Source organism: Saimiri boliviensis, chromosome 1 (assembly GCF_048565385.1).
Source record: "Saimiri boliviensis isolate mSaiBol1 chromosome 1, mSaiBol1.pri, whole genome shotgun sequence".
Taxonomy (NCBI): Eukaryota; Metazoa; Chordata; class Mammalia; order Primates; family Cebidae; genus Saimiri; species Saimiri boliviensis.
This window is the reverse complement of record NC_133449.1, coordinates 14,872,307-14,894,671: the sequence shown is the minus strand read 5'-3', so window position 1 is coordinate 14,894,671 and position 22,365 is coordinate 14,872,307. Positions and strand designations below refer to the sequence as shown.

General features: G+C 36.8%; 1 protein-coding gene across 3 annotated transcripts in view; it reads left to right on the top strand.

Annotated features, from left to right (window-relative positions):
- The window catches only part of NBAS (NBAS subunit of NRZ tethering complex), a 420,713-nt gene that overhangs the window by 210,066 nt on the left and 188,282 nt on the right, over nucleotides 1–22,365 (top strand). For all 3 annotated transcript variants that reach the window (XM_074394213.1, XM_003935214.4, XM_074394217.1), the window contains 3 exons: nucleotides 16,501–16,668; nucleotides 19,119–19,232; nucleotides 19,558–19,681. In XM_074394213.1, the coding sequence (XP_074250314.1) occupies nucleotides 16,501–16,668; nucleotides 19,119–19,232; nucleotides 19,558–19,681 (406 nt within the window). The remainder of the gene's footprint in view (nucleotides 1–16,500; nucleotides 16,669–19,118; nucleotides 19,233–19,557; nucleotides 19,682–22,365) is intronic.

Here is a 22,365-nt window from a genome sequence, read left to right as displayed (position 1 = left end):
GTGTGTTATTAACTGATTTTTTAAAAAATTTATTTTGATTTAAATTCCGGGATACACGTGTGGAATGTGCAGGTTTGTTACATAGGTATATGCGTGCTGTGGTGGTTTGCTGCACCTATTGACCCATTGTCTAAGTTTGCTCCCCTCACTCCCAACCCCTCAACAGGCCTTGGTGTGTGTTGTTCCCCTCCCTGGGTCCATGTGTTCTCATTGTTCACCTCTCACTTACGAGTGGGAACGTGGTGTTTGGTTTTCTGTTCCTGTGTTAGTTTACTGAGGATAATGGCTTCCAGCTTCATCCATGTCCCTGCAAAGGACCTGATGGCCTACCTTTTTATGACTACATAGTGTACCATGGTGTTTGTGTACCACGGTTTCTTTATCCAATCTATCATTGATGGACATTTGGGTTGGTTTCATGACTTTGCTTTTGTAAGTAGTGCTGCAATAAGCATATGTGTGCGTGTGTCCTTATAGTAGAAGGATTTCCATTCCTTTGAGTATATACTGAGTAATGGGATTACTGGGTCAAATGGTAATTCTGGTTCTGGATCCTTGAGGAATTGGCATACTGTCTTCCGCAAAGGTTGAACTAATTCACATTTCCACCAACAGTGTAAAAGTGTTTCTATTTCTTCACAGCCTCACCAGCATCTATTGTTTCTTGACTTTTTAATAATAATAATCGCCATTCTAACTGATGTGAGATGGTTTCTCATTGTGGTTTTCATTTGCATTTCTCTAATGACCAGTGATGTTGAGCTTTTCCACATATGTTTCTTGGCGTTGTAAATGTCTTCTTTTGAGAAGTATCTGTTCATATCCTTCACCCATTTTTGAATAGTTTGTTTTTATTCTTGTAAATTTGTTTAAGTTACTTGTAAGTTCTGGATATTAGACCTTTGTCAGATAGGTAGATTACAAAAATTTTCTCCCATTCTGTAGGTTGTCTGTTCAATCTAATGAGTGAATGAGAACTTCATTTGCTATGCAGAATGAGAACTTCTTTTGCTATGCAGAAGCTCTTTAGTTTAGTTAGATCCGATTTGTCAATTTTGGCTTTTTTTGCAATTGCTTTTGGCATTTTTGTCATGAAGTCTTTGCCCATGCCTGTGTCCTGAATTGTATTGCTTAGGTTTTCTTTTAGGGTCTTTATGGTTTTGGGTTTTACATTTAAGTCTTTAATCCATCTTGAGTTAATTTTTGTGTAAGATGTAAGGAAGGGGTCTAGTTTTAGCTTTCTGCATATGGCTAGTCAGTTTTCCCAGCACCATTTATTAAGTAGGAGATCCTTTTCCTATTGCTTGTTTCTGTCAGGTTTGTTGAAGCTCAGATGGTTGTAGATGTCTGGTGGTATTTCTAAAGTCTTTGTTCTATTCCTTTGGTCTACATGTCTGTTTTGGTACCAGTATCATGCTGTTTTGATCACTGTAGCCTTGAATAGTTTGAAGTTAGGTAGCATAATGCCTCCAGTTTAGTTCTTTTTGCTTAGGATTGTCTTGGCAAAGAATTAAAGAAGACCACATTAAAGATGTGGTCTTCTTTAATTCCACATGAAATTTGAAGTAGTTGTTTTCTAATTCTATGAAGAATGTCAATGGTAGTCTGATGGGAATAGTATTAAGTCTATAAATTACTTTGGGCAGTATGGCCATTTTCATGATACAGTGACTCTTCTATCCATGAGAATGGACTGTTTTTCCATTTGTTTGTGTCCTCTCTTAATTTCCTTCAGCAGTCGATGTAGTTCTCCTTGAAGAGGTCCTTCACATCTCTTGTTACTTGTATTCCTAGGTGTTTTATTCTCTCTGTAGCAATTGTGAATGGGAGTTCATTCATATTTTGACTCTCTGCTTGTCTGTTGTTGGTGGAAAGGAATGCTTGTGATTTTTGCACACTGATTTTGTATCCTGAGACTTTGCTGAAGTTGCTTATCAGCTTAAGGAGTTTTTGGGCTGAGATAATGGGGTTTTCTATATATAAAATAATGTTGTCTGCAAATAGAGACATACTTCCTCTCTTCCAATTTAAATACCCTTTATTTTTTCCTCTTGCCTGATTGCCCTGGCCAGAACGTCCAATATTATGTTGAATAGGAGTGGTAAGAGAGGGCATCCTTGTCTCGTACCAGTGTTCAAAGGGAATGCTTCCTGCTTTTTCCCATGCAATGTGATATTGGCTGTGGGTTTGTCATAAATAGCTCTTAATATTTTGAGATATATTCCTTTAATGCCTAATTTGTTGAAAGTTTTTAACATGTGGGGGATGTTGAATTTTATCAAAGGCCTTTTCTGTATCTATTGAGATAATCGTGGTTTTTGTCATTGGCTCTGTTTATGTGATGGATTATATTTATTGATTTGCTTATGTTGAACCAGACTTGCATGCCAGGGATGAAGCCAACTTGATTGTGGTGGATAAGTTTTTTGATGTGGTGCTGTATCAGTTTACCAGTATTTTATTGAGGATTTTCTCATTGATGTTCATCAGTGATATTGGCCTGAAGTTTTCTTTTTTTGTTGTGTCTCTTCCCAGTTTTATTATCAGGATGATGCTGGCTTCATAAAATGAGTTAGGGAGGAGTCCCTCCTTTTCAATTATTTGGAATAGTTTCAGATGTCATTATCCCAGCTCCTCTTAGATGTACCTATGGTGGAATTCAGCTGTGAATCCTTCTGGTCCTGGGCTTTTTTTGGTTGGTAGGCTATTAATTGCTGCCTCTATTTCAAAACTCGTTATTGGTCTATTCAGGGATTCAGCTTATTCCTGGTTTAGTTTTGGGAGTGTGTATATGTCCAGGAATTCATCCATTTCTTCTAGATTTTCTAGTTTATTTGAGTAGAGATGTTTATAGTATTCTCTGATAGTAGTTTATGTTTCTATGGGGTTAGTGGTGATATCCTCTTTGTCATTTTTCTGTTGTGTCTATTTGATTCTTCTCTCTTTTTATTAGTCCAGTTAGTGGTCTATTTTTTAACTGGCTTTTTGATTGAATTTTTATTAAAGGCATTCTTATATATTTGCTATCTCATTATGATATCGGTTTGATATTTATATCCCAAGTAACTAATGATGATGATCTCTTTTTTCATGTGCTTATTGGCTGGCTATTCTTATACTTTCTTAATGTAATAGCTATCCAGATATTTTGCCAATTTTAAAAAATGTATAAAAAATAACCCATTTGGTTATTTGTCTTGTTATTGAGCTGTAAGAGGTTTTATTGTGTTTTGTTTTTTAACATCTTGCAGTCAAGTGTTTTTTGTTTCTCAGATTTATGATTTGAAAATATTTTTTCTCTCATTGTATATTTGACTTTTTACTTTCTCAGTGGTGGCTTTTGAGGTACAAGAAATGTTTAATGTTGCTGAAATATTATTTATTAATATTTTCTTTTATGGACTGTGCTTTTGTTGTTATATCTGAGAAATCTGTGCCTGACACAAGATTGGAAAGATTTACTCCTGTGCTTTCTTCCTGAAAGTTTTATTGTTTTTAATTCCTACACTTATTTATTTACCTATTTAAGTAGTAAGAAGTCCCTTTTATCAAATAAGTATAGACTTGAGGGATATCCATCTGCAAAAAGATGAAATCAGAACTTTACCTCGTATCACACATAAAAATTAACTCAAGAGAATCATGTTTGTTTTGTTTTCTTTATCTTATGATACTTATTCTTTCTTAATAAATTTTAAATTTCACATTTAGTACACACAAAGACACAAATGAATTATTTTGAAGTTTTAAATTTAATAATTTAATAATTTTAATTGGAGTGAATTTTCATTATAATTATTGTTTTATTGATTTTTTCCCCCCATGTGCTCTGGAATTTTGGTTTGCAAGCTAATTTTGAATGATGAAACGTCATCCTGTCCCACTTTCCTCATCTAAAGCTTCTATAGTGTCATGCTTTCTCTCTACTCAGTTCTGTGGCACTTCAGTCCAGAACCACATCCGTTGGTAGTTTTTCTCATGAAGTTGTTTCCCCTTTGTAAGGTTGAGAATATGAGAATGTACAAATGGAGCCAGTGAAGGGATTGTCTCGGTTCCTTTCAGCCTTGTTTTTGTTCTCTGCCTCCTTAGGCCCACAGTTTGTGTAAATGCATAGCCTAGACAGTAAATCTGGCTGAAGTTTTTTTCTTTTGCAGGGTATACTTTTGATTCACAGTTCTTCTCTGGAAAGGAGCACCTGATAGCCACTGCTCATATCTGAATTATGAGCCCCAGAATGTTGAGCTCTCTTGAGCTTGGGTCACATGTCCATTGATTGTTTTTTCTATGCTCAATATTTTGGAGCACAGTTAGTGTACTGAAACAGGAGTTTACCATCGCATATTGACTGGAGTTTATAATGTTTTCATTAGTTACAGAAATAATACAAGCTTGAAATGAATGAAAATAATTCATTTATAGGGACATAAGGGATATCAGCATTATTCGGCACATTATATTTCTTGAAAGTAAAAGAAATTAGATGTGAAACATGTATGATAAAATCGGTAAATGGGTATATATACATAACTTTGTACTTTCTGCTTTTTTAAAATATAAATATAATAAACAATACATTAATATCTGTTAAATAAAAAGTTCTTTTTCCTCCCTCTGATCTTTCTATTCTCTGATCTTTCTGAGCCTCACAAATCCCACTACTCAGAGATAAACACTTCTAACTTCATATGTTTCCTTCTATTCTTTTCCTATGTATAAACAGATGTTCTGTATAGCTTCTCCTCTGTCTTTTGGAGGTTTATTGTTTTGTTTTGTAAACTAAAATGAATTCATACTGCATATATTATTTTGCAGCTAATAGTTTCATGTACTACTGGTATGTGTCATTGAATCTGCCCTCGTGATTCCATGTAGACCATTTACATAATGGCATATTGTATTCACTGGATGAATGTACCATGATTTATTTATTGTTGTTGTTGTTGTTGTTTTTGCTTTTGTACATTTAGATTGTGTCCGACTTTTCTCTATTTTAGACTAAACTGCACTATACATTTTACCTACATATCTTTGCATACTCATATTAGTGTTGCTCTGCAATAAAATGGTAGAAATGGGCTCCTAGGATAGATAATTTCCTATTTTCTTGTGGTTGATTTTTATAACTTTGTGTAAATTCTCACTTTGTTTTGTTTACTGTTGATACCAGGACATCACTGGAAGCATGGTATGTCCTCATTAATATGTGTTTTGTTGTTTTTTTGGACAATATTGCCTGATGAGTGTTCTCTGTGGGAGATTGAGTTTACAGTGAACATGACAGCAGTGATCTGAATGATAACACAGTGCCGACACAATTCAGAACAACCATTTATGCATTTCAGTCAGCATATAGGTCTGAATCATAATTTTGATTAGACTGGCAGATCTACATTATAAATTTCCATTCCTCACAAAGGTTTATACTAGTTGCCTCCTCTTTTAGCACCGCTGTTAGAATTTCGCATTTTATTCTTTCTTCTATTCTGCTCTTTTTTCATAAAGCCCATGTATTTGTAATATTTTTTGTGTTTTAAAATAACTGTTAGTAATAAGCAATACATTTTTATATTTTATCTATTGCTATTTAGTTATTGAGTTAATACTTGCTATTTAAATTGACTTGCAAAAGACATTTTCCAAAAATGATACATTCAAGTTTTCTATCTTAGTTATGGTGTAATCTGTAAGTGTTAACAGTTTTCTTTTATTTATTTATATATGTATATGTATGTGTGTGTGTGTGTGTGTATATATATAAATGTCTATAAATATATATAAATATATGTGTGTGTATATATATACACACATACATATACACATATAAATAAATAAAGTAAAAGAAAACTATTAACACCCACATACATAGATACATATAAAGTAAAAGAAAACCGTTAACACCCACAGATTACATACATATGTATTATATATATTTATTATATAATAATAACAGAGTCTCACTCTGTTGCTCAGACTGGAGTGTATTTGCACTATCTTGGCTCACTGCAACCTCTGCCTCCTGGGTTTCAGTGATTCTCATGTATCGGTCCCCCCGACCCCTGACCAGTAGCTGAGATTAAAGCTGTGTGGCACCACACCCAGCTAATTTTTGTATTTTCACTAGAGAAAGTGTTTCGCTATGTTGGTCAGGCTAGTTTCGAACTCTTGGCCTCAAGTGATCCACCTACTTCCGCCTCCTAAAGTGCTGGGATCACAGGTTTGAGCCACTGTATCTGGCCAGTTTCCTTTTACTTTTAAAGAAATGCCATGAGATTATTTAGCCCTGTAGGGTCTAAAATGTACCACTCTGACAAACGTTTCCTACATTTCTTTAGTTTATAATTAGTATTGGTAACATCTTTTTATTTTCTCTCATTATCTTTCATCTGCTCTTTATGGGGGCTTCTTTCCTCACCATTTTACCAGAACAGCTGTGGCTGGGTCACCACCAATGACCTCTTGTTGCCAAGTTCGTGAGTCAAATCTCAATCTTTGTTTTATTTGATCTATAAGTGACATTTGACATAGTTGCTTCAGGGACATCCCATTTGTCTTGTTTTTCTCAGACCCCACTGGGCACTGTATCTCATTGTCTTTGCTGGTTTGTGCTCATCTCCCCAGCTAAATGTTAGATATCAGGTCACAGTCTTTAAACATCATCTCTGTCTACACTGATTCTTTAGATGCACTCATGCATTATCCTGACTTCAAATATCGACTTTGTGATGATGATTCCCTGCTTAATAACTCTAGCCCTGATCTCTCTTCTCAGTTCTGGACTTGAATGAACAGCTGCCAACTTAACATCTATAGTTAATTTCTTATAGGCAACCCAATCTCAATATGTTAAAATTGAACTGCTGATTTCAACCATCTTCCTCTCCCCACCTACGACACTCCCCCAAACAATAACCTTCTTTCTGTAGTCTTTCCTGTGTCATGGAATAGAACTCTTTGTAGGTGTTCTTATCATACATCTTTTGCTGTCATCCTTGATTCTTCTCCTCCTGTTTGGGACATCCTGCTGACGGCACTTTGACAGTGGACTCAGAATTGGGCTCTATATTACCCTCACCACTGCTACCACTCAGGTCTCAATTATCATCCTATCTCCCCTAGAGTCACAAGGTAGTGTCCTGTTTGTTTCTCTCCTGCTCTTGCTATAGTCTGTGGTCAATAATATAGCCAGAGTGGTTCTTTCAAAATACATCAGTTCAAGGCACATTTCTCAAAACCTTTCACTCAGAGTAGAAACTAAGGCTTTACAATAGTCTACAAGGACACCCATGATCTCTTTTCTGCACTGTTAGGCTTTACCTGTTGGACTTTATTTTCCTTCCACTGCTTCCCTGCCCCCAAAATACACATTTATTTTGCTCAACTGACTCTAGTCATATTGGCTTTTATTTTATTTTTTTCCAGTCTTTAAGCATTCCCAGCAACCTGTTGCCTCTGGATCCTTATATTTGCTCTATTTTACCTGTAATAATATTCCCAAATATCTGTATCTATATGACTTATCCTCCCACTTCCAACAGGTGTCTGCTCAAATGTGACTTCGTGGATATTGTCCCCACTCTTTCTCTGTGTTATTGTAGTGTTATTACTCCCCCACACTACTTTATTTTCTTTGTAGGTCATATATATATATATATATATATATATATATATATATATATACACATGACATATAAATATGTTATATATTATATATAAATATGTTATATATTATATAAAAATATATGTTACATATATATATAAATATGTTATATATTTATATATGTATAACTTATATGATGCTTTTCTGACATGCTTTATATTTATTTTCTGCTTGCCTTTTACTGGAATGTAAGCTCTCTGTAGCAGAGACTATACATATTTTGGTCAGTGCTATGTTTTCAGCATTTACTATAATCCCTATCACAAGTTGATGTCATAAATATTTGTTAAAGAATGAATGAATAAATGAAGAAAGTAAGATATGGATGTGATAAGTGGTGATAATTTCTGCTATTAAATGGGGAGGCATATTGGAGTGGAATCCAATTTGATAATTTCTCATTTAATTGGTAAAATAAGGCAAATTGCCTTATTTTCCTTTCTTCCCTACTAGATCATGAGTTTCTTGGGAACAGGGACCATATCTCAATCATCATGGTAATCCTATTGCCTAGCACTGGATTTTAAACATAGTAGGCATGCAAGATTATGTGTTGAGTAAACTTACTTTGTGGGTTCATCTAGAATCCAAAGTCATTCATCAAAAGTAATTTTAAAATTGGGCATGGAAAAAAGAAAATAAAAATATACTTTATATACCTTTATTTTTTCTGAATGTTGGTTTTATAACCTGGATCCCAGAATTCTAGGAAATCCGAGATGGGTTGGGCCTCTAAATCCCCTGAAGTAGTATGCCTAATTTTATTTATTTATTTATTTGAAGAGACAGGGTTTGGCTGTGTCACCAAGGCTGGAGTGCAGTGTGGTACAGTTACAACTCACTGCATTCTTGAGCTCCTAGGCTTAAGTGATCCTTCTGCCTCAGCCTCCCAAGTATCTAGGACTACAGACACAAGTCACTATCCCTGGCTAATTTTTATTTTATTGTTTTTTAGACATGGGGGTCTCAATATTTTAATCAGACTGGTCTCGAACTCCTGGCCTCAAGCAACCTTCCTGCTTCAGTTTCCCAAAGTGCTGGGATTACAGGCATGAGCCACTCCACCTGACCAGTATGCCTAATTTGATGTGTGTATGTGTGTGTGTGTGTGTGTGTGTGTGTGTGTGTGTGTGTATGTGTGTGACTTTGTGACTTTGTATTCATGTGAGTGCACATGCATGTTCATTGAATTTTTTGGGGAAAGGGCTCAGCTTCCATCAGACATGTATAGGAGTCCATGGCCCCCACACATGAGATCAGCTAAGCTGTAGCCTTGCCTGCTAATTGGCAGGTGACATGAAGCAGAGTCAGACTTTAGAGTTATTTACTCCATAGAGTATTTTTCTGTTGCTTGTTCTGACAGGGATTTCTAAAAGTAGTATCATCCGTAGTAAGGATCGCATACTTACTATTTTGAGTTCAGTTGAAATTTTCTATAAATAAGTGTTAGGTGCGGGGAAGTACTTTGGATTATTTAAGGCTGTGTTGGAGGAGAGGTAGTAGTTGAGCTTAACCTAATCTGTTTGTAATCCTTGCCTAATTTATATGTGCCGCCAGCTCAGTTTACAGTAGGCCAGTAGAATTCCCAGAAATTAACACTTACTACAGGACATGGGAGAAAGCTACTCCCAATAGATTATTCATCATAGTAATTGACCAACAATAATTTTTTTTGTGTGTGAGCCACACTTGACACATAGGACGATCTGTGTTCTTGTGAACTTGTCTGGTTATGGTGTCTGTTGTTACAGGATTTGAAAAATATTATTAGTGCTTAATAAGCTAACCTTTGAGCTGTGTAACACACTTGACATTAATGAGATTTCATGTTAAATTTTATTCTGGGAACTGTTGATTTGGTTTTGAGGTTTAATCTATTTCTGCTGTTCTACACTCTAAGTTAATTAGCAGTGTGCCACTATGAATATAAAAAGTGGCAGTAGTAATCATTTCGGGGGTAAATTTTGCCTAACCTCTTTTTTCTTTCCCCATTACATGAAGTTAAAGAAAACTGTTTTCTTCATTAATGTTTCTGCTTAAACTGTGATCTTGGTAGACTGCCGACAAATTAAATGCTGCTTCTCTGGTCCAAATGAGCCTTTCATTTTACTTTCTCTTTTGTGATTCTCATTAGGAGACGCTCCTACAGAAAATCTTTTTATCACATACATTTCTTAGCATGTGAATTTCATTTATCTTCTGAAACAAACTTATACCTTCCATATATTTTAAGTTTCCTATCTTGAACTAGCCCATCCATGTGAACAGAACGACAGTTTTGGTCCATTTTATGAAATAGAATAGTTGTTTTGTGGCATTTTTCTTTTCTCTTCTTCTTTTTATTTTGATTTTTAAACTTATTTCCACAGGTTTTTGGGGAACAGGTAGTATTTGGTTACATGAGTAAGTTCTTTAGAGGTGATTTGTGAGATTTTGGTGCACCCATCTCCCGAGCAGTATATACTGAACCCAATTTGTGGTCTTTTATCCCTTACCTTCCCACCCTTTCTCCCTGAGTCCTGCAGGATGGAGTGCACAGTCATAGCTAACTGCAGCTTCAAACTCCTGTGCTTAAGTGATCTTCCCTCATCAACTTCTGGAGTAGCTGAGACTACAGGCACATGCCACCAGAAAACAAAATATATATATATATATGAACTTTTTAGATCTTTAATTGAGGTTTTTAATTTAATTTTTTGTAGACGTGAGATCTTGCCATGTTGCCCAGGCCAGTCTTGAACTCCTGGCCTGAGGTGATCCTCCTGCCTCAGTCTTTCAAACTGGTAGGATTACAGGTATGAGCCACTGTGCTGGCTTAGCCTGCATTTTTTTGTTGATATTTTTCAATTGGTTTCATTTACCTCTAAATAAAGTTATATTCTGCTGAAGTGCCATAATTCTTACCATGTTTATATTTTCAGTTCTATACTTGGATTAGTTGATGACTTTCAAATCATTCAATACATCCTCTTGATTTAGAAGATTCTGAAGATGAAAAGGAATTGAAAATGTGACATGAAATCTTATTTGAATAACATTTACGCACTCTGAATAAAACATGTGAGACTTCCCCCGTCCCCCCCCCCCCACCCACCTCCTAGATGGAGTCTTGCTCTGTCACCCAGGCTGGAGTGTATTAATGTGACCTCAGCTCACTGCAGCCTCTGCCTCCCAGGTTCAAGCAATTCTCCTGCCTCAGCCTCCTGAGTAGCTGGGATTACAGGCATGCGCCACCATGCCTGGCTAATTTTCTATTTTAAGTAGAAACCAGATTTCACCATGTTGACCATGCTGGTCTCAAACTCCTGACCTCATGATCTGCCCACTTCAGCCTCCCAAAATGCTGGGATTATAGGCATGAGCCATGTCTCCCAGCCACGTGTGGGACTTTTGAAAATATATCTTCAAACATTTAAACAGCACAATAAAATCAGACGTCTTTCACCTATCTAGAGATCCAAACAATAGAGATTTTTCACATACTCTGAGGATATAGCGAGGAACAAATAGTGTCCCTGATCTTGAATAGCTCACTGTCTAGTTGGAAAGAACAACAAAAAAGTAAATGTCAATATATTATGGTAAGTGCATTAATAGTATGCATATAATATTTGAGTGGACAGAAGTGTGATACTGTCTTAAGATTTTACTTTCAGCAAAAATATTGCATGTCAAGGAAAACTTAGAACATCTTTGTGATCTTGAGATAGGCAAAGATTTCCATTTTCTTTTTTTGTTTTTTTGAAAGAAGAATCCCTGACATCCAGGCTGCAAGCTAGTGGCGTGGTCAAAGCTCACTGCAGCCTCAACCTCCAGGGCTCAAGCGATCCTACTACCTCAGCCTCCCATGTAGCTAGGAATAGAGGCACGTGCCACAATGCCTGGGTAATTTTTTATTTTTTATTTTGTCGAGATGGGAGTCTTGCTTTGTTGCCAGGTTGGAGATTTCTTAAATATGACACAAAAAGTACTAATCATAAGGTTAAGAACGGATGAATTGGACTAAATTAAAATTAAGAACATCTGTTAATCACAAGACATTATTAAGAGAATGAAATGATAATATACAGAGTAATAGCAAATATTCACAATATTCACAAGTCATATATCTAATAAGGAATGTATGTCCAGAATACATAAAAAAACTTCCACAGGTGAATAAAAACGGTGGATAGGCTGTGTGTGGTGACTCACGCCTATAATTCCAGCACCTTGGGAGGATGAGTTGGGTGGATCATGAGGTCAGGAGATCAAGAGTATCCTGGCTAACATGGTGAAACCCCGTCTCTACTAAAAATACAAAAAAAAAATTAGCCAGTTGTGGTGGCACATGTCCGTAGACCCAGCTAATCAAGAGGCGGAGGCAGGAGAATCACTTGAACCCAGGAGGCGGAAGTTGTGGTGAGCCAAGATCATGCCACTGCACTCCACCTGGGTGACAGAGTGCGATTCTGTTTCCTCCCCCCCGCCCCCCAAAAAATAGATAACCATTAGAAGAATGGCAAAATACATAAACAGACACTTGACAAAAGAATGTATTCAGATGACCCAAAATATACAAAAAGTTATTCAACTTCATTAGTCTCTGGCGAGTTGCAAGTTAAAACCACAAAGAGATACCAGTACATAGTTACCAGAATTGCTAAAATGAAAAAGACATTAAGTACCATGTGTTGGCATGATGTGGAATAACCAGAACTCTTACAATTGCTGGTTAATATTTAAATTGGTATAACCACTTTAGAAGATATTTGGCACTATTTACTAAATCCGGATATAGGTACATTCTATGCCTTAGTAATTCCGCTGCTAGATATATACCCAGAAAAACATATCTTCACCAAAATATAATTACCAGCATGTTCAGGGCAGCACTATCGGTATTATCTTAAATCTGGGGATTATCCAAGAAAAGATAAATAAGTTCTGGCATATTCATACAACATAATGTGACATAGTAATGAGTTGAACATTTTTTTTAAGTTTTACTTTTTATAGAGATGAGATCCCATTGTGTTGCTCAGGCTGGTCTCCAACTCCTGGCCTCAAGCCATCCTCCCACCTTGGCTTCCCTGAGTGCTGGGATTACAGGTGTGGAGTTGAACAAACTTTACTCTCAAAATCTGAGTGAATGTGTGTTGAGTGAAAGAAATCAGAACAAAAAAGTATATAATTTCATTCATATAAAGTATAAAATAGACAAAATTTATGCTGCTGCAAGTCAGGATAGTGGGTTTTTTTGGAAAGTTACTGGCTGCAGGTAAACTCAAGAGAAGCTTCTACAACTATGTTTGTTGTCCTAAGGGCCTGTTACTTAAATGTGTTAAAATTTGTTAAACCATACACTCATTTGATATGGCTTATACATCGATGAAAAGTTATTTAAAAAGGATACTATGGATTAAACACAGGAAGGGAGAATATATGTTGGCCCTAAGTGTCTTTGCATCATGAGACTGTGAATAAACAGTATTCTTTTTCTTTTACACACTTCTTTGGATTTTCAAACTGCCTTTAGTGAATTTGTATTAGTTTTATAACACAGAAAAATTAATGAGCTTAAATAAATACAAATGTAAATGTGAATGTAATATTTCCAATGGGTCAAAATCCTGTAAAGAACAAGTGAACTGTACACTTCAATGCCAAATTGGGTTAAGGAGAAGAGGGGAGACACCTCTGGGCCAGTCGTCTGTAGGCAGCATATTCAATGTATTTGATCATCAGTTTACTTTTGTGTCAAGTGGTAGTATATTTTTTAACACTTTTACAGTGTTATTGTAAAATTTAGGGATCTTGTATGAAACACTTAGCTCAGTCTTGGACAGATAGTAGGTGTTTAATAAATGGTAGCCGTTATGATACTTATAAACAAGATGCCTGACTTCACTGCTGGTAAATAAAGTATCTAGGTCTTTGTTTCTTCTTTGTGTGAACTTGGTCCTCTATATTCCTCAACAACTTGGGCTGCTCATTTTTTTTTACCTCCACTGTATCTGACTTTGCTTCACAAGCAATTATAGTTTACATGTTGCTGACTTTCCTTCCATTTTTTTTTTTTTCTTGTCTCTCAGATCTCCACTAAGTTCCAACGTGGTGATCTTGAACTTTCTTTGTTAGATGTTTGGATGGAATTTCTCCACTTACCTGATTTACCTCTGGAAAAACATTAAAATGTAATATATACATTTAATTGGAAAACACCTAATGATAACTTAATTATGTTCCCGGTGTTACTACCTCAATTCAGTCCCTGATTATTTTAAACTGGGACTGAGGCACCAGTCTTCTAACTGGGTTCTTGCTCTTTGAATAATATTACTGAAACACAAATCTGATTATGTTACTCCCTTTGTTTAAAGTCACCTTCTGGTGACTTTCCCTTTCCTCTAGTTGACAATGGAGGTTCTTTTGCGTGGTTTGTAAGTCTGTTGCTGGGCTTAGCTCTACCTTCTCTCTTCCTCACGTCCTGCTATTTCTCTTGCTGTGCTGCATTCTGTGGTTTCCCTGAATCACCTAAGGTTCCTCCATCTTGCCATGTTTCCTAAGTTGCATCCTCTTAAGTTGCATTTTCTTCCTGAAGTTATTTTCACCACTTCTACTCTGGAAACCCTTCATTTTTTCCCGCTGAAAGATTACCTTCTCTGTGAAGCCTTCTGTGATTATGCCTCTAGGCAGAGGATGTAATGATCTCTTTTCCTGTTCTTGTAGTACTCTATGTGTGTTAATACCTCTAATATAAAAGTTATTATTCTGTAATTATTTCTATCTTTGTTTTCCTCTCTATTTTCTGAGCTCCTTGAGGGCAGAGCCTGTGTCTTACTCATTTTTTCAACCTGTTGCCTAGTATGAGATATATAAAGTGAGAGAGAAAACGAGTTTATGTGTGGAACACCAGCTATAAGGGAATGGAGGAAATGTAGTTTTTAGCTTCTCAACTGCTAGCAACAGTGAGAAAATCAGTAAGGGGGTCTGAGCGGAGTTGAGTGAACTAAACTGGCATCTGCCACAATCTGGAACCCAGGAGAGGTACTGCATTTTATTGGCACTCATTATTTTTTGCATTGTTGTTATACAGGCAATTTATCTGGTTTTTTTTTCTTTCTTTATCATTTATTTTTCTATGTTGCTGTTATAATTAAATTTTATATATATAATATTGCATTGAGTTGATGGTTTTTGCACTTTCACAAGAAACAATACAGTGTAATGTGTTTGTTTTCTGTTGCTGCTGTCTCATATTACCACAAACTTTGCAGCTTTAAAACAGGATGGTTGATTTCACAGTTCCCATAGGACAGAAATCTTACAGGCTTGGTTGGGTCTCTTCATAGAGCCACACAAGGCCAAAATCAAGATGCCAACAAGGCTGTGTTCTTTTCCAGGGGCTCTGGAGAAGATCTTGTTTCTATGCTTATTCATGGTGTTGGTAGAATTTAATTCCTTATGGTTGTAGGACTGAGGTCTGCATTGTCTTACTGGAAGTCACCTGAAGACTGTTCTCAGTGCCTACAGGCTGCAGTATTCCTCAGCCTGTGGTTCCCTTTCTTCCTCTTCAAAGCCAGCAACTGTGGGTTGAGTTCCCTCCTCCTTCAAATCTCTCCTACCTCGTCGCCCATGGCCTATCTCTGACACTCCTTCTCTCTCATCCTCATTGAGAAAGATCCTCTGCTTTAAGGGCTCATGTGATTAGCTTGGTCCCACTCAGATAATTCAGAATAATCTCCTCACTTCTAGGTCTATACCGTTAATCACACCTGTACTTTTTTTTTTTTTTTTTTTTTTTTTTGCCATGCCATGTAACATAGTCACAGGTTCTAGGTATAAGGATGTGGCCATCTTCAGGGGCCCATAATTCTGCTTACCATATGTGGAAACTGTCAAGTTGATCTAAAAGAGTATATTTTAAGTATTTGTTACGTGCTGATGCCGTGGTCATTATTGATTACATGATTTATTCTTTTTATTACTTAAATTATAACTTAATGAATAACTAGATGTAGACCTAAATAGCCAAACTAAGCTATTAAGTAAGTTATCCTTCTGTCAGTCACAACAAGCTATTGGTATTGATAAACTAAGCCTTAAGTTTTTCTCTTGTTTAACTGAGATTCTTAAGGAAAAAAAGTGGAAGTGGATAGGCAATAAACCAAGAAGTTATAGAACAAATAATATTTTTCTTTGACTAAATGCAGATAGGTCTTCATCCTTTCTGTTTATAAGACTGTAATTAATGTATTGACATTTTCTCCTTGTGGAATCTGTCAGAGTAGTAATAGAGAGTGAGAACTTCAGCTGGTTGCTTCAAGATTGGCCGGAGGTACCACATTATAAACTTGTCAAAGACTATTAATTACCTACTTGTTTGGATGGAAACGCCTTTTGATAGTTAAAGGTTGATTGTCTGATCTTTTACTTCTTTCTGGGTTGCAGTGGCATTATTCAGATGAATAATGTATTTTTTAATCTAAATAATAAATACTTTAAAATGTATTGTCAAGGAAACAAATATGAGTATCTCATGGTTAGGATATTAGATTTGTAAAAAAATAAAATACCAATTATTTGTTTTATTAATATTTCTGAGGGATTATTTAACTAATGCACTATGGTGTTTTTCTATTTCCCCAGTTTTATTTTTTTGGCAAATGATTCAGAGAGAACAATATGTTGATAGTGCTCTTTTAACATTTACTTTGCTGTAAGTGAAGATGGACAGATTTTTAAATTTATCTATCTTCATGTTTAATATCTGATTATTTTAAACATTCACATTATCACTGTCTTCTCTGTTCTTATGACAATACACATTTTGCCCTTGCTATTTCATTTCTTTAACACAGGATGAAGTAGGTGTTCCAGGTAGCAATTCAGCTGACTTATTACGCTGGACCACTGCTACCACCATGAAAGTCCTTTCCAACACCACCACCACCACCAAGGCAGTGCTCCAGGCTGTCAGTGATGGGCAGTGGTGGAAGAAGTCTTTAACCTACCTTCGACCCCTTCAGGTAAGCAGTGCATCTTTCTATTTAAAATCAGTTGTATGGTTTATATAAATTCATTAGCAATGCTTTCACTGTTACATCTTTATCTTCTGTATATGGTTAAAAAAATCTAAGAAATATAGACCTCTCATCAGATAGGGAATGAGTAATCTGTTTTATAGAATGTAATATATTCCCATGGAATATTGGCAAAGGACACTAATAGAGATTTACGTAAGGCTTGGTTTATGTATCAGAATTTAGAGAGATGAAAAGAAAAATTTGATCAGTGCTTACTTGCTTTTGCTATGTTTCTACGGGCTGATAGTTGAGGAAGAGTGCTAGGAGGCCCACTGGGAGCTCTCAAGAAAGAGGACAGTTGAGCAGATTCTCGCTTTCATTCTGGAAGTCCAAGTCAGGGCAGGCAGTGCAGCCACTGAGTTTGCTCTGCATTCTCGCACTGCAGTCCTTTAATCTCACACTGGAAAACAAAGAGGAAGAACACAGGACTCTCAGCAGTTTGCCTCAAACAAACACTCCTTGTGCATCTCATTCATTTATTCATTCAGCAAATACTTAGTAGACATTTTTTCCCTTTCAAATGCTGTGCTAATTACTGGGAATACAGCGGGGAAACACTTCAGTCTAATTCCCTTCTCCTGTGGAAGTTACATGTCAGTCGGGGAGACACAGAAGATACACGTTTGTATAATAATGTAATGGCAGCTGATAACAAGCGTGACAAAGATAAGCAAGCAAGGCAGGTAAATCCTGAGTGATCCTGGGGAGTGAAGTTCTGATTAAGATAGAGAAGTTGGGTTTCTCAGAAAAGGAGCCACTTTGAGCAGAAATGTGGTTGAACCAGGGAGAACAAATGCAAACCCTATCCCCCCCTGGAGTGGGGTAGCACACTTGACATCTGCATAGAACATAAAAGGGGCCAGTGTGGCCTGAGCTGAGTGAACAATGGGGAGAATGGAAGGTGATGAGATCAGAAAGGTGGTAGGGAGGCTCATCATTTAAAGCCTCATGTAGACTGATGACAACTATAGATTTTGTTTTGAGTAAGACGGAAAGCTATTGTAGAATTTAGGCAGTGCAATTGTGTGATCCAACTTTACTTTTACTGTGCTCATTTAAGTGCTGTTGAAAGAATAGAAAAGAGACAGTGAGATAGAAGCCAACATGCAGTGAGATCAGTCCTCCCGGTGAGAGTCATGGGTATTTTGAGCTAGGACAGAGATGAAGGCAGTGGGAAGAGGCTGGTTTGGAGATGGGATGTATTTGTTAGACTTGCTGGTAGTCTGGATGTGGGAGAAAGAAGAGACCTAAGGACAATGGTCCAAACAGTTGAATAATGAAGATGCCATTTACTGAGACACTGTTAAATCTTAGCTGTAATTTTTATCATTTGCAGCAGCAGCTTCATCGTTTCCCTAGACTGTGCTTGGCATAATGTAACTGCAGTAAGCCTTGGAGGAATAGGTGAATTCCTTTTACTTGGCTCTTCCAGTAAGGAGCTTTACAATTTTTTTGGAGAAAGCAGAACATAAAGTTAATTAACTGTACTCTAGACATACTAAAGTTCTTGCTAATCTGCCATGCTGATAACATGTCTTGAAGACGTGTGTGGGTGGTAGTTGTGAAAGAGATGGGGACCATGAAAGGGACACAATCATATCATCTTTTGTCCATCTGACAAGGATTCAGCAGGTCTGAACTGGGCCTGAAAGGAAAGTTAGACTCTAAAGAGGCAGTCAGCAGGGCAGGACCCTCACAGTGGGAGACAGACGTAGAAGCCAATAAGATGCATAAAGCAGGCAGTCTGGTTGAGGTGGAAAGTTAACCTTTCATGTTAATTAACATTTAATCACCTCATGTTATTCTACATAGTTTAGTTCTTAGGCTGTTGGCTGTTTGCCTTGTTTAGAGCTACTGAAGGATTTTTAAGCAGGGCAGCAACACAAGACAAGGTGATGTTTTGTCTTTTTTTTTTCTTTTTGTGGAGAACGGGGTCTCACTATATTGCCCAGTCAGGTCTCGAACTCCTGGGCTCAAGCTATCCTCCCGCCTTTGCCTCCCTAAGAGCTGGGATTACAGGCATGAGCCACAGCGCCCAGCAAGATGATGTTTTTGAGTGGTTATTCTGATAGTAGTGTAGAAAACTCACCATGTGAACAACATTGATTGCTTCAGTGTTTCTAATTCATTGATGTCAAAGTGACTGGGAAAAGAAAAAGGCATTGCAGGGTGGGGTTGATGTGCTGCTCTTAGCATGTGGTTATTATCCTTCATTGTCGGCTGGATATCTGTGTGACTCTGGCCCTCTTTTTAGGTCCTGGGAAGCGCAGGAAGCATTGATCAGTGTCTCCTGCTTCCTCTTTCTCTCCCTTCCTTCCTTGTTTTTACTCCTTTTCCTACCACATTGCCTTCTCTTTATTTTTATCCATTTTTCTTTACTTTTTTCTTTTCAGGGGCAAAAATATGGTGGTGAGTATCAAATCGGAACTACAGCTAATGAAGATCTGGAAAAACAAGGGTGTCATCCTTTTTATGAATCTGTCATCTCAAATCCTTTTGTCACTGAGGTACGGACAGTGAGTCTAAGAAGATAGACTTAACTCTCATGGTGTTATAGACAGTATAAACAAAAACTAAAATTTTCCTGAAAATATACTTACTCGTCTTACTCACGTTATTCATTGGTTTTACATGTTTCTTTGGTATATGTTATGATACATTATGAGATTAACATCTGTTTAAAAATGTTTCATAAAATCATATGCTTTAATTTGTAAGAAGTTATTATTCAGGTCACCAGAAGACATAACATCTTACAATTGTGTTTTCTAAGCATATATTTGTATAACAAAAGGCACCTTACTACTTGGTGAAACTGCTTCTTTTGTCTAGTCTGAAGTGACCTATGACACCTATCAGCATGTTCCAGTGGAAAGCTTTGCAGAAGTATTGCTGAGAACTGGAAAACTGGCAGAAGCTAAAAATAAAGAAGAAGAAGTGTTTCCAACAACTGAGGGTAAGAGAGAAGATTCTAGTTCCTTGACAGTGTGTAACTCTAGGAGAACATTGTTAACTAAGAATGTACAAATGAACAAGAGTTTGGAAAAGAAATTTTCCAGGAATTTTGAATTGCTTAACTTGACACCATCAATCATTCATTCATCCATGTATTAATTTTGTTTAGAACATTTATTGAGAACCTACTGTTTTCAGGATTTGTACTTATATTGAGGGTTTAAAGGGATAAATATCATTCCTATCTTTAAGGGGCTAGTTATTTAAGGTGATTCTCATAGTGAATGCAAAAAATGCTCAGTAAAATTTATTTCCTGATTTTATGCTTAATAGAATATAGGTCATATTTGATCTTCAGAATTTTCTGCTTGGTAGAATATCTTTCCATGTGGAAATTTTTGGAAAGAATTAAATGCATGCACATTTACCAAAGACAACTTACAATTTATACCTTTTTTCCCTTTAATCTTTTTTTTTTTTTTTTTTTTTTTTTGAGACGGAGTCTCGCTGTGTAGCCCAGGCTGGAGTGCAGTGGCATGCTCTCAGCTCACTGCAACCTCCATCTGCCAGGTTCAAGCCATTCTCCTGCCTCAGCCTCCCAAGTGGCTGGGATTACAGGTGCGCACCACCACGCCCAGCTAAATTTTGTATTTTTAAGTAGAGTCGGGGTTTCACCATGTTGGTCAGGCTGGTCTTGAACCCCTGACCTTGTGATGTACCAGCCTCAGCCTCCCAAAGTGCTGGGATTACAGGCGTGAGCCACCACTCCTGGCTACCCTTCATCTTTTTAAGGTTCTAGGGTAGCTTCCTGGACCGTGTCCTTTCAATTCCCCCTCCCTCTGCTCTGTCATCTTTAGTGAATATTTCATAATTCAAAGGCTGCTGGACCTTTAGCTATCTTGTCTCTATTTCAGACATCAGTGAGAAGGAAAAGGGATGAAGGAAAAGCAGTTTTCCCATCCATAACTTGCACTTATTATTTTATTACTTATTATTACTTTTTATTGTATTACTGGCCACCTCTAAATGCCAATAAGCCTGGACAGTGCTGTCTGTTGACTGAGCATGTTGCTGTATGAAGTAAAATTTAGGAAAATGCATACAGGGAACAGAAGTGCTAATTTCCCCCAAAACCTGATAGTATCGCTTATTTTTAGATAATTTTTTTTCTATCAATCAATACTCACATGCTGCTGCTAAGAGGAGAGGCAAATATTACTTCCCCATACACTGTGCAGGTCCCTTGAAACAGTAGAGGTTTTTACTAAGTATACCATTTTTCTTCGGTTCTGAGATGCATGTTTCTCTACCTGTTCTTCTCTGTTCAGGGCATATATCACAGTTATGGATATATTTATGTTTCTTTTCTTCTCCAAAAAGCTATTATTAAATTCATGGTACATCTTACAGTTGAGATTGAGTATGTATGAAGAGTACAGTCATGTTTCTCTTTCCCTGTTTATTCTTCCTTACTGATTGCTTTTCTTTTTATTATCTTACATCAGTTGCCCATGGATTAAGTATGATTGGTTATCCAGGCAGGTAGTTTGTACAGATAGAATCTAAGACCTTAAGAATACTAGGTTGGATATGGGCGTATCACCTGTTTTTTGGCATAATAATGGAGACTGAAGTAATAACCAGGACGTTCACAAACACTGGTTTATATGATATTTTTGTTATTTAATTTGCAAAGTACAAGCATACCTTACTTTATTGTTCTTTGCTATATTTCACTTTGCAGATACAGTGCTTTTTAAAAAATCGAAGATTTACGGCAACTCTATGTCAAGCAAGTCTATCAGAGCCATTTTTTTTCAACATGGTGTGCTCACGTCATGTCTCTCTGTCATATTTTGATAGTTCTCACAATATTTCAAATTCTTCATTATTATTGTATCTGTTACAGTGATTTGTAATTAGTGATCTTTGATGTTACTATTGTAATTGTTTTGGGGCACCATGAACTGCACGAATATAAGATGTAAACTTAATTGATAAATGTCGTGTGTGTTTTGACTGCTCCACCGACCAGCCGTTTTCCATCTCTGTCCCTCTTCTCAGGTCTTTCTGTTCTCTGAGACACAACAATATTGAAGTGAGGCCAGTTAATAACCCTATAATGGCCTATAAATGTTCAAGTGAAAGGAAGGGTTGCACATCTGTAACTTTAAGAGCTGGAAATGATTAAGCTTAGTGTGCAAGGTGTGTTGAAAGCTGAGAAAGACTTACAGTTAGCCAAGCTGTGAATGGAGAGGAAAAGTTCTTGAAGGAAATTAAAAATGCTACTCCAGAGAACACACAGATGATAAGAAAGCAAAACAACCGTATTGCTGGTGTAGAGAGAGTTTTAGTGGCCTGCATAGAAGATCAAACTAGCCACAACATTCCCTTAAACCAAAGTGTAATCCAGAACAGGTCCCTTTTACTGCCTCTAATTCTGTGAAGCCTGAAAAGGTAAGGAAACTACAGAAGAAAAGTATGAAGCTAGCAGAGGTTGGTTCATTTTGAGAAATTGCCACAGTCATCACAGACTTTAGCAACCACAATCCTGATCAGTCAGCAGCCATCAACATTGAGACCTTTCACTTGCAAAAAGATTAAGACTTACTGAAGGCTCAGATGATTATTAGCATTTTTTACCAATAAAGTATTTTTAAATTAATGTATGTACATGGTTTTTAG